Genomic DNA, 13084 nt, shown 5'->3' with positions numbered 1-13084 from the left:
TAAAGAAATATATGCAATGTCTTTGACAAAAACATTAGAAAATAAAACCGGTTAGCTGCACAGAGCACAATATTCACTAGTCACATAGTGAGAATAGACTCACTAATGGTCATGTTATACTTCTCCCACCCAGCAACACTATTGGAATCTGCCATCTAGTGGCCTTTAAGGAGAACTGAGACTCCATTGACTTTCCATGGCTGCCGATTCAGTAAAATTACTTTGGTGGTCATTTGGGGATGGGTCCCTGCTCTTGCAACAGCTGTCAGAGAGGTGATTTCAATGCTGTGAGGTAGGTTCTAGGAACATAGAGCAGCTCTGCATGAGTGGTCGTTATGGGATCTCTCTCTCTCTCTCTCTCTCTCTCTCTCTCTCTCACACACACACACACACACACACACACACACACACACACACACACACACACACACACACGGTTTCACTCTCAGTCCTCTGAGACCTGCTGCAGGCAGGATTGCACAGTGGTCCTCCTTAATTTTTAAGAGGGCAGAGGGGTTACCATAATTCCCAGATCAGTATACCTTGGGTCTTTTTTTCTTTGTTTTTAACCACTTTAGTGGGACTACCCAATGCTCATGCTGCTCTTGTGATTTTCACAGGAGGAATACTCACAGGAAGTCCATTTGGCCCCTTTTCTCCCGGAGGACCAAACCGAGCTGCATCACCCTGTGAACGGCAAGAAGGTCAGATGGGCAATTTGCTGAAAGAGGGCAACAGTATATATTGTGACCATTATTTACAGTGTGGGAGGGGGAAGGGGAGAAGGAGCTCACATCTGACTTCATCTTTTCTCCTTCACGGCCCTGCAGAAATCATTACTAGCATAACGAACCCTTTTAAGACTTATTTCTAATAACACTATTAATATTATGAAATAATTTTTAAAATTAACAAAAGCACAGTATAGGTATCTCCTGGTACCCAGGGGATAAGTGAGACACCGGAAGTGCCAGCTGTGGTTATGGGTGATCCGTTCTCCACCCTCTCTGATGGTCTGCGAAGAAGCATCTCTTGAGCAAGCGTTCTCCATAGACTACCAGAGAGGGTAGAGGACTGCCCGCAGTCACAGTGGACACGTCAGTGGTCTGTGGAGGAGCACTCACTCAGTGAAGCACAGGAAGTGATAGAAAGTGATCTTTTTTTTTCCTGAGACCTCACGGACCACTTCTCAGGGTCTCATGGACCACAGGCTGGGGACCACCGCTATAGAGTCAGACAGTATAGCCCATTGTACTTTTTGTGCAGAGTTGCCCTGATTTTTCTTTTGGGATTCCATGAATATGACACACTTCAAGGAGGTTCACAATACGTTTCTTTCATGTCAAGCAACCAGCATTGCAGAGTCAAAAGGCAGACTACCATTCATAAACATAAGAGGCTTTTCAGGCATGGCAGTAACTGCATTATAGCACAGATAAACACCCCCCCTTTTAAAAAAATTAATGGGTCAACTATATATTAAGTTATCCATGTCATTTGAGCTGATTTGCTTAGATTTCTTTACTTAATAACAATCTAGCTCAGCCATTTTCAACCACTGTGCCGTGAGTGGTCCACTGGTGTGCCACAGGAATTTGGGGGAAGATCATTTATTAGTAAGGCGAATGGGGTTGTGAGCTCCCCACTAGCAGCGCAGTGTGCCTTGTCAATTGGCAAAATCCTGATGGTGTGCCTTGACAATTTTAGTGCCTTGTCAGTGTGCCATGAGATCAAAAAGGTTGAAAATCGCTGATCTAGCTCATGACTGCAGCATGGCAGTGGAGGGGCTATAACCCTTTCCCCCCTTCCATAGCTGTGATCCAGACTGCCATCCAATTATTCAACTGCAATTGATGCCAATGGGAGCTTTCCTCCAGGAACAAATCCTGTTCATTATATGTCCCCTGATAAGGTAAAATAAACCATGTGACTATTCCAGAAAGGAGGCAACAGCCGATGCCAAACTGGATAAACAAAATGTGGATATTCACACCATCCAAGTGCTTTCCAGCATAAAATTCCCACACCACTGACAGTGCTAATTTCAGCCTGAAAACTGAAATTGAGCTGGTTCAGATAATGCTTTTCACGCTGAACCAGTCCCATGAGAATCACAGAGGTACCTGCTACTTGTAAAGTAGGTATAGCAGTGCATGCAGAGGGGCAGTTCAAACTGCCTCCTTGACAGTGGATTAAACTAACAGGGAAGCCAGGAGTGAGGCTTCCATGTCTGTAATCGGCAGGGGGTGGTCACTATCATTGTGGTTCAGCGGAGAGTACATGGTGTAGCTCTGCTTCAATACTATTTTGAAACCTTTTGTTAAAGGTCAGAAACATCTTTTTGGAAGTCTGCGTATGCAGAACACCTGGAACGAACAAAGGATAACTGCTTCCAAAATATCCTGCCATCATCTGGCATCTGGATGATGATAATTGAGGGTTAGGTTAGAACAGGGGCCAGCAACCTACTGCCCTCTAGCCAAAGTCATCCAGCTCAAGTGGAGTTCAGCTTGGGAAGTGAAGCCAACTGCCCAAGTCACCTTGTGCCAGATAGAATCCTAGAGTAGGAATGGACATAGAAGGTCATCTAGTCCAACCCCCTGCATGTAGCAGGAAATCCTCCTAGACTATCTCCAGCAGATGCTTGTCAAGGCTCTGCTTGAAGATCTCCAGTGAGGGATAGTTCCCCTCCCTGTCGGCAATCTGTTCCACTGCTGAATCGCCCTGACCATCAGGAATGTTTTCCTGATGTCCAATAGAAATCTCTTCTCTTGTAGTTTGTACCCAATGGATCTAGTTTCAGAGGTGTTTGAGAACAAATTTGCCCCTTCTTCTATACAACAGCCCTTCAGATATTTGAAGAGTGCTATCATGTCCCATCTCAGGTGGAGAATGGTGGAGCCATCTGCCCAGGCTCGTGGAGACCCTATACTGCTGTGCGGTATGGCGAGTCTGCGAATCCGGGTGGGTGGCTCCACAATTACCCATCCGGCACACAGCAAACTGAGCAAGAAGTTTTGCCTCCCAAGCTGAGTTCCAGTGCAGCTGCTTCCAGGTGTTTAGCAACACAGAAGTTGGCAGTGATGTGATGATGTCGCTGCTGCATGTCCGACCCCTTTAAACAAAAAGGTTGCCAACCCCTAGGCTAGATGAACTCTTGCCTTGATCCAGCAAGGCAGTTCTTGTGTACTTATGCCCTAAATGCCTCTTTTCGAAAGTGTTTTTAAATAGGACTACAAACCTTCTCACCATCGAGTCCAGGTGTTCCATCTCTCCCGTCTTTTCCAGGCATGCCCTGAAACAATGCAAGATGATACCATGTTGAATGGGGGGGGGGGGGGGGAGAGAAGGAATTAGAGAAGAACATAGATAGGTCTACCCATGTGATCCAAAGAGATGGAGTTTTAGGCTTGGTTTTCCTAGTATGGACATGGTAGCTCATAAAGCAAAAGTGGAGTGGCCAAGCAAATTATTTTGCATCATTTTTTGATGCCACAAACAAAATTGTGCCTTTTTTCCCCCTTTAAATTAATTTATCCAGAAAAATTACCACCACTGCCACCCTCAATTCTGCCACAATTACTAAGGCAGACCAAATTGAAAAATGGGGAAAAAATGGGATATGCAATGAAAAATGGGGAATGATGATCTAACATCATCAGATAACAAGGGGATGAAATGGAAGCTTAAAGAGGATAAGGAGAGTGCAGGGAAACTGAACAAATCCTTTCCATCTGTCTTCAAGTACAGAAGACTTTGGGCAAATACTCAGGCTTGAAGTGACCTCCTCAGGGATGGAGTTTGATTCAAGTAGCCAAGAGAAAAGGATTAATTAATTAAACTGTAACACATTCCTAGATCTAGACAGCATCCACGCTTGAAGGAACTCAAATGCAAATCTTTTTTTTTTTTTTTTTAAAAAGGTAACCTGTCCTTTAAAATGGCCTCTTTGCCCAAGAACTGGAAGGTAGCCAATGTAGTACTGTTATTTTAAAAAAAGGATTGGGGCATGGGAGATCTGGAAAAGTATAGGCCAGTCAGCTTAACATCAGTTCTAGGTAAACTGGCTAAAAGCATAATTAAATATAAAAGTATGAGGCATCTAGGACAGTGCTTCCAAAACTGGTAGGGTGTGACCCATCAGGGGAACCTGAAGCAGGGCATTTGCCCTTAAGGGGTGTGGCCCTGTTCCACAGTGATTGCAGTGCTGCCACTACCAAGAGGCTTGTTTCTTACCTGAGAGGCAGCGCTAGCCTCCTGCAGGGTCCTGGAAGCTTGCAGTCCCCTCTGATGTCCTCCAAGACTTCTGTAAACAGCCCTTATTTCCAAAAGGCAGCTACTTCAGGTTTTTGCAAGAAAAACCAGAAGTAGCTGCTGCTGATAGATAAGGGCTTTTTACAGCAGCTGCAGAGGAGATCAGAAGTACTGCAAGCCTGCAGGAGCCTATGAGAGGCCAGCGCTGTCTCCCAGGTAAGAAACAAGCCGCTTGGTAGCAGCAGCCAAACCTTCCCTCTAGGGGTTTGGTAACCACTGATCTAGAAGAATGAGCCTTGCTGAAGGACAATCATAATAGCTATGTATTACCTCCAGATCCAGTGGCAGTCTAACTCTGAATACCAGTTGCAGGGGAGCAATGGCAGGAGAGGAGGATGTCTTGCTCTCTTACATGCAGGCTTCCCAGAGGAAGCTGGTAGGTCACTGTGGGAATCCATATGTTGATCTAGGTGGATCTTTGGCTTTGATCCAGCAAGGCTTTTCTGATGTTCTTATGCTATAAAATAACCCATTGTTGAAACTCCCCAACAGGGATTGCAAGAGAGTCTTTAAGCACTTTAGCCTTCTGTATAAGCCTTGACTGGAGAGACAGAGAGCTGAGCTACACAGAGAGAAAAATTGCATGGAGCAGCACTTGCTGGACTGTACCACTTCAGACTGTGGGGGAGGAAGGCTTATTTCAATCCTCCCCATACTAAAAATGAGACTAACTTTGAAAAAAAAGCGGTATCTCCCAGCAGGTTGAAAATGAATGGATTAGAATTCTAATGTTTGCAAGGTTAGTTTTCTGTGCAGAAAATTTTCCACAAAGGAGAAGCATTGAAGCATATCAATTCCCCACCTGTAGTGTGAAGTGATGCAATCCAGGAAGAGCTGCACCATGTGTCATTGCTTACTGTGGAGCTTGACTAACGTCAAAACAACCCACACTGTAAGGTTCACTGTATTTCCACCATACATAAAGGGTATGTTGGCCTCAAAACACAGGTACAGCAAATTCTTTTTTTTTTAAAAGACTTACCGGTTCTCCTAAGGGTCCAGCAGCCCCTGGAGTCCCTCTTGGTCCAGATACACCCTAGAAATGGAGGACAAAAAATTAGCAACAAGTGGTGATAAACACTGAGATACAATCAGGCAAAACAAAGAGACCTTGGTTCAGAGTGGATACTTATGGCCTGAAAGGAATTATCCATACAAATATTTCCTCACCGGGGTGGCAGTGAAGTTTTGTAATTTTATTTACAACATTTATACCCCGCTTTTCTCTCCAAGAGGCACACAAAGCCACTTACAAACATAAAAACCATATTTAAAACAAGAAGTTATATACATAACATTAAAATAATCTTAAGTAACCTTAAACTTTAAAAACCACCTCAACATTGTCATAAACACACAAAATCATCAGCATTGGGAAAGGGCAAAGCTTGTTACATCTAAAACAGCATGGAATTAAAAGACCCGGATTAAAAAAAAAGACCCAGATTAAAAAAAAAAAAGAACATGATTCAGGAGGTTAATCTAAAAATAAATTTCTTTAGGCCAGAAAGCCTCTAAGTTCATAAACTGAGAGAGAGGGAGTTCCATAAGTTTGGTGCCACTACTGAGCAGGCCCTGTTTTTGGCTGCCACCTCCATAGGTGATGGCACCTGTAAGAGAACCTCCTCCCATGACTGGAGGTGATGAGCCTGACTGTACAGAAGTAAGTTGTCTCTCAAATACCCTGGCCCCGAGCCATATAGGGTTCTAAAGGTCAAGACCAGCACCTTGAATTGGGTCCGGAAACCAACTGGCAGACAGTACAGCTGCTGGAGCAGTGGCCTGATAGTTCTAGACCCAAACAGATTTGATAAAAAGAACATCCACTGTACTTACTGTATCCCCTTTGGGCCCCCTGAAACCTTGAGGTCCTCGGTCACCACGAGGTCCCTGAAATTATTAAGCAGAAATCATTACCTGTCACCTTCCTTGGTGTGCTAAACAAGGGCCAATTCATATTTGGCCCACTCAATCCCAGTAAGGATTTATTACTCTTTTTGACATGTATACCTAACACTATGCTAGGTGAAAAACATTAGGTGAGAACTGTTCTTATTCACCTGTCTAACAGCCCGAGCATTATTATTTCAATGTCATGCATGCCTAACATCTTTTATGGGAAAATTTGATGTTACGTTGTAACATTGTAAATGTAAGGACATGACACTTTGAAAATGTGCTGAACACTGGGTGCATGTCAGGAGCAGGCATTCATGTTCACAACAAATGGACCGCGAACCAGGCCCATTCAATTCAGGTTCCATTCATTCTGAAATAAAAAAAAACAGGTGGCTGGACAAATTGTATGAATGGGAAATGATTTTTGGTGGGGAAATGATTTTCCTTCCCAGCACTGGATACCGCATGAGCCAAGTGGCCCCACCGTACCAGCATTGAGTAGGATTGGGTTTCCTACCATCTCTTCCACACCATCCTGCCTGGCAGACAGAGTGGGGGCTGGGCAGCCACAGGTGAGAAGGTGGGCACAGCCAGATACCACCACAAATGCTTAGGCACCCACATGCACCTTGCTCATAACCGCTGATGTCGTCCATTACTCTTCACTGTGACTAGAAGCTTTCCAAAGTGTAGGCAGTGCTCTAACCCTGCTGTCTGAGATCCTGTTAATTGAAGATGCTGGGGACTAAACCTGGAATTGCCTGCATGAAAAGCACATGTTCAGCCATTCAGCTTTGGCTCCTAGTTCTGGTTGGCCTAACCCAGTCACTGGAAAAAGTCCTATTTAAAAATATAAGAAGAGGGACCTACCGCTTTCCCTGGAGGTCCTGGAAGCCCAGGGGGCCCTCTGAAACCAATATCGCCCTGAAAACAAGAGTAGAGCATTACAATAATATATTGGCCTAGAACAGGGGTGTCCAAAGTTTTTGGCAAGAGGGCCACAACAGCTCTCTGACACTGTGTCGGGGGCCGGGGAAAAAAAAGAATTAATTTACATTGAAAATTTGAATAAATTTACATAAGTTTACATCAATGAATATATTAAAGATGAACTTATATGAATGAATGAAGGTCTTGCAATAGCTCAATGCCTATAAAAGGCCTTGCACAAAGCAAAGTTGGCCTTTCCTTTGCTGCCACTACTGCATCACAGATGTGAAAAAGCAAGTAGTGGAGGGAGCTCTCATCCCACAGCTCACACGAAAGGTCAAACAGTCGCCCTCATGCTGAGAGAAGTTGCATTGGGCCAGTGCGGGCTTCAACAAATCTCTGGAGGGTCAGAAGCTCATTGGAGACTGGGGGTTCCCTGAGGGCCGCATTGAGAGACCTCAAGGGCCGCAAGTGGCCCCTGGGCCGGGGTTTGGGCACCCCTGGCCTAGAAGATGAAACTGTCCTTAGGAAACAATTTTTTTTTTAAAAAGAAGTTCATAGAATGAAGCACTTCGTATATATCATCTGCCATCCTTGCAAAGTCAGTCATGATTAACCCCATATTGCAGGAAAATCATGTGGAGGGCACTAAGGTTTAGAGATACTGGCTTGCTTTAGGCCATGAGTCGTGTTTGTGGGCAGACCAGGACCGCCCTGGTCTCACCTTCCACTCTTGGCAACAAACAGTCACCAGAATAACTGGAAAGAAAACAGTTCTCTTTGGGGCAGTAAAATGCAGTAAAAGGATTTGAGAAAAATAAAAGGGAAAGGGAAGCCAACTTACCCTGTCACCAATTGGACCAACTGACCCTATCAGACCTCTTAACCCACGTGGTCCCTAAGAAAGAAAAGCAATTCAGGTCAAAGCATTGTTAAGATGGGAAGGAAAAGAGAAAGAGTTGAGAATCTTGGCTTCTTCATTGGAGTGAGGCCAGTAAAAAGGCAGTGCAAGGGTCAGAAGTCATTTTTACCTGCAAGCCAACACTTCCTGGAGGTCCAGCAGGTCCTGGTGGGCCTGAGGAACCCTGGGAGAAGAGAAGAATGAGTGAATGAGAAAATGTGCAATGGCAAAATCCTTGAGAAAGAAGAAAAAAAGAGGGTCAACAATGATTTTTACAACGCACGAAGCTTTTTTGCAAACCCCTTCAGTTCTCATTTCAACCTCACAACAGATGCAGGAGGCAAGCTCAGGTCAGGAGACAGAGCTGCATCCATTGCCACTCCAGGTACACCCTTACCTTTGAGTGGCAAATCAAGCATGCATAATAGTACTAGCACATAAGTCTTAGCTGTTATGACAGGCCTTCCTGCATATACAATTCTCCCAATGGTTGGCAACCTTCAGCCTTGAAAGACTATGGTATAAGCCTACAGCACCCAGTATTCCCAGGCGGTCTCCCATCCAAGTACTAACCAGGCCTGACCCTGCTTAGCTTCTGAGATCAGGCGAGATTGGGCATGTGCAGGGTAACAATTCTCCCATGCCCAATGCTATTGCGGCCTTTTCTCTCCTTTTCCCTCGCGCAGCAGCACTGCCAAGTCAGGCCTGGCTACACGATTGGGATTTGGGTAGGAGGATCATAATCAAGTTTATTTCAGGAACAAGAGTGATTATCCAGGGGGCTGGAATATATTCACGCACCGTGGAGGCTAACCCCTATAATGCTATTGACTCTAGGTCCTGCCCCATCTAAAGACAAATTCCCATGAAGCTTTCATTGGCAACAGAACCAGTGATTTAAATAAAGCGTTACCTTCTCTCCGTCTTTACCGACTTCTCCAGGCTCACCTTTGTGACCAGTATGACCCTAAAAAAAACCCAGTGTAAGAAGAATCACTATTCAGGAGAAACCATGGAAAAAGATCACAAAATATAAAGACCTGGAAATTGAAATACAGTGCCTTTGGGGAAAGAAAACAACCATCACCCCTATTGTCATAGGTGTACTAGGCGCAATCTCCAGGGCCCTTGAGAAATATCTGGCCAATGTAGGCACAGACAAGATAACAGTCGATCATTTACCATGAGCCACACTACAAGGAACATAGAACATTATACGGCAATCTCAATAAAGTTTGAACTAATAAGACTAACTCCCTCCCCCCAGTCCAAACACCAGGTGGGCTGTGATACCACTGATGATGATGATGATGATGATGATGATGTATATCTAGTGGGGAGGCAGGAAGCCATCAAAATGACAATAGCCCACAGATAGCTCCAGGGTTGGCCCCAGATCAAACAGCAACCTGGGCAAGGAGCATCTTTGGTGGTTACCCCCTCAGCTCCTGAATAACTTATTTTTATTGCACTTGCCACCCCTTTCAAGTCTGAAACATTATCTGCATGCAGGAGTAATCCCTGATCTATAAGACAGGAAGTCTGCACACACGAACCAATAAATCTGCCTTTATTGATGCAAATAATAATTTGAGCCATCCCTCAAAACTTATAGAAGCCTTTAAATATGAACAATAAACGAAATGCACCGACCCAAGCGAAGGGCAGGATTGTGCCCTGAAATGTCCACAAGGCTTGAAGCGGTAGTATAGCCAGAAAAGGGGGCGGCACGGTAATTACTGACACTGTAGCCTGCCGTGACAGAGGCCCCTCCCACTCACCATCGGAGCCATTCCAGGCACATTGCCATTGCTGCCTGGAATGGCTCCGGCGGCGAGTGGGAGGGGCCTCTGTCACGGCGGGATGCAGTGCCCACAGTACTTACTGCGCTGTCCCCCTTCTGGCTACGCTACTGGTATGAAGACAACAACTGCCTCCTGCCCTCAGCATAGGGCACAGGTCAAATTCACTCTCACCTACCTTGAATCCTGGGATTCCTGGTGGTCCTGGAGGACCAGGTGGACAGAGAGCAGGGCACTGTACAAAGAAAATATTTACAAAGGATCAGGAAGGAAGAAGCCGTGAGACTGCATGTCTTTGCTGTTACTGTTTTCGGGAGGATGGTGAAATTCAGGCCCCTCAAAATATCATTAACTGAATTACAGCATAATTCGCGCTGGGTCAGTGTTAAACTGTAGGACATTGTGCAAGACTCAGAAATGGGCTGCTTCCATGCCTCAAGCTGCAGAACGGTTCAAAGCTAAACCACTCCTCAAGCAGAGACTGGTGAACATATCCACACAACAGTTTAAAGATCAGTTGAAAGAAACTAGTTTAGTTTAAAGACGGAATCCTGATACTATGAGTTTGGTGTCTCTGACTGCTGGTAAATATGCCTATCGTTATGGTTTTGCCCAGTGGCATAGCTGGGGGGGTAGAGCGCTTACCCTGGCAGGGAGCCTCAGCGGGGCAGGCAAGTGGCCCCTCCCTTTGGAGCCGTTCCATACGGCTCCGTTTTGCTCCCCCAGCCGGGAACGGCTCCGAGGGGAGGGGCCGCTTGCCCGCCCCGCTGAGGCTCCCCACCGGACTGAGCGCTCCACCACCCCCCCTCCAGCTACCACCACTGGTTTTGCCTTAAGGCAGTGCCTGGTCATTAGACACAAGAATACAGTCCAACTAGTTCTTAATAGCTGAGGAAGACCCGCTCAGTCACTTAACCTGAGCTGGGGAACACAAGGAGGTGGCTCTGGAACGGGAAAGCCATCAGAGCTTGTAAGGTAACACACCCGATTCTGATTCCCCCAGTTGATGGAAAGTGCTGAATTAGATGTGAGGAGAACCTCAATTTTGCGGTGTGGAACAGACAGACCAGACTGGAATGAGATGGAGAGAAAAGCTGGTGCTGAGAGCTTCTAGTGACTTATTGAGTGCAGGGGATTGGAGGTGGAGGACTCTCCCCCTGGCGGGGACACATTCACCACTACCCAATACTTGTATACAATTACTCCCCGACTTATAAACGCATTAGGTTTCAGGAGGCTGCTTGTAAATTGCTTTTTTTGTAAGTCCAAAATTGCTATTATCGGTAGCAAATATGAACAAAAATGAACAGGTGGGACCTCTGTATCCACTGATTTGGATAGGAGGGCCGGAGGTCTGGTCTAGAGGGTAGAGCCTCTGTTAGCCTGAAGATAACATTGGAAGGTCGCCAGTTTGAGGCCACCGGCAGCTCCGTGAATGGTGAGACCTTGAAGCAGCTGACAAGCTGAGTTATTCCACCTGCTCTTTGGTGTGTGTGCAAAGAAGCGTCTTGGCTGCCCTTCAAGTGAGAGATGAAGGAGCTGCTTTGTCAGCCAGCGTGGGAGGCAACTGGGGGCCAGAAGTGATACCAGACCGTGAAAGATCCATCTGAAATGTTGTGCGGTTCTTGAAAGTAATCCGATGACCAGAAAGGCGGTATATAAATACCAGTATTATTATTATTATTTGACTCACCAGTGATTCCTTTAAAAAGGGATTGGACAAATTTCTGGAGGAAAGGTCTATCACAGGTTACAAGCCACAATGGGTATGTGCAACCTCCTGGTTTTACAAGTAGGCTACATCAGGTTGTCAGATGCAGGGAAGGGCACCAGGATGCAGGTCTCTTGTTGTGTACTCCCTGAGGCATCTGGGGGGGGGGCCACCACGAGATACAGGAAGCTGTACTAGATAGGCCTTTGGCCTGATACAGCAGGGCTCTTCTGATGTTCTTATGGGATGTTCAGGAATGCTGGGTTCTCTAGTCTCTTTAAATGTTGGTAAAAGGCAGCAGTGGGGGGGGGGGGTAGTCAGAGGCTAATTTGGATTGGAAGATGGCACTGTGACACATGTTGTGCACGGCACCATAAATGAAATTGCAGCAACCATGTGTTGTAGGTTACTATCAAGAGAGAAGGAACCTCACAGAGTTTATTCCAACAAAAGCCCAGAATGGCTCCTATGGCAAGTGGGACGGGCCACTTACATGGTGTTATAGCACCTGCAGTACCATGCCGCCCCCCCTCTGGCTATGCTACTGTGGAAGAGAAAGGGTTATGAGAAAGAGAGAAAGAGAAAGGGTTTTAGAAATGGGTTATGTCAGAATGCCAGATGCAGGGGAGGGCACCAGGATGAGGTCTCTTGTTATCTGGTGTGCTCCCTGGGGCATTTGGTGGGCCGCTGTGAGATACAGGAAGCGGGAATAGATGGGCCTATGGCCTGATCCAGTGGGGCTGTTCTTATGTTCTTAAACTACAATTCCCAGGAGGCCTTGCAGGTCTCTTGCTATCTGGTGTGCTCCCTGGGGCATTTGGTGGGCCGCTGTGAGATACAGGAAGCTGGGCTAGATGGGCCTATGGCCTGATCCAGTGGGGCTGTTCTTATGTTCTTAAACTACAATTCCCAGGAGGCCTTGCAGGTCTCTTGTTATCTGGTGTGCTCCCTGGGGCATTTGGTGGGCCGCTGTGAGATACAGGAAGCTGGACTAGATGGGCCTATGGCCTGATGCAGTGGGGCTGTGCTTATGTTCTTAAACTACAATTCCCAGGAGGCCTTGCAGGTCTCTTGTTATCTGGTGTGCTCCCTGGGGCATTTGGTGGGCCGCTGTGAGATACAGGAAGCTGGACTAGATGGGCCTATGGCCTGATCCAGTGGGGCTGTTCTTATGTTCTTAACTACAATTCCCAGGAAGCCTTGCAGGTCTCTTGTTATCTGGTGTGCTCCCTGGGGCATTTGGTGGGCTGCTGTGAGATACAGGAAGCTGGAATAGATGGGCCTATGGCCTGATCCAGTGGGGCTGTTCTTATGTTCTTATAAAGGCAGATATTGGATCCAGGTAAGACGTGAAAGGAGAAGAAAGTCAGACCCCCGGTGTGAGAGAGGAAGAATTGAAGGAAGAGAGTGAAGTGAGAGAGTCCAGCCCAGGAGAAAAGAAAGGCATGAGAGAGGCCCTGGAAGAATGAAGAAGGAGGGAGGTGAGGGGAAATATCCAGCCCAAGCTCCACTCCATGAGGGGACAAG

At 46.3% G+C, this 13084-nt stretch overlaps 1 protein-coding gene across 1 annotated transcript in view; it reads right to left on the bottom strand.

The window, feature by feature from the left end:
• COL9A3 (collagen type IX alpha 3 chain) overlaps positions 1–13084 on the bottom strand; it is an 83106-nt gene that overhangs the window by 19537 nt on the left and 50485 nt on the right. The window contains exons 14-22 of the mRNA XM_066624726.1: positions 10025–10081; positions 8958–9011; positions 8175–8228; positions 7988–8041; positions 7084–7137; positions 6151–6204; positions 5297–5350; positions 3242–3295; positions 634–687 (exon numbers count right to left, since the gene is read on the bottom strand). Of these exons, the coding sequence (XP_066480823.1) occupies positions 634–687; positions 3242–3295; positions 5297–5350; positions 6151–6204; positions 7084–7137; positions 7988–8041; positions 8175–8228; positions 8958–9011; positions 10025–10081 (489 nt within the window). The remainder of the gene's footprint in view (positions 1–633; positions 688–3241; positions 3296–5296; positions 5351–6150; positions 6205–7083; positions 7138–7987; positions 8042–8174; positions 8229–8957; positions 9012–10024; positions 10082–13084) is intronic.

This window comes from Tiliqua scincoides, chromosome 4 (genome assembly GCF_035046505.1).
Source record: "Tiliqua scincoides isolate rTilSci1 chromosome 4, rTilSci1.hap2, whole genome shotgun sequence".
NCBI lineage: Eukaryota > Metazoa > Chordata > Lepidosauria > Squamata > Scincidae > Tiliqua > Tiliqua scincoides.
Note: the sequence above shows the minus strand (reverse complement) of the source record. Positions and strands in the feature narration are given on the sequence as shown.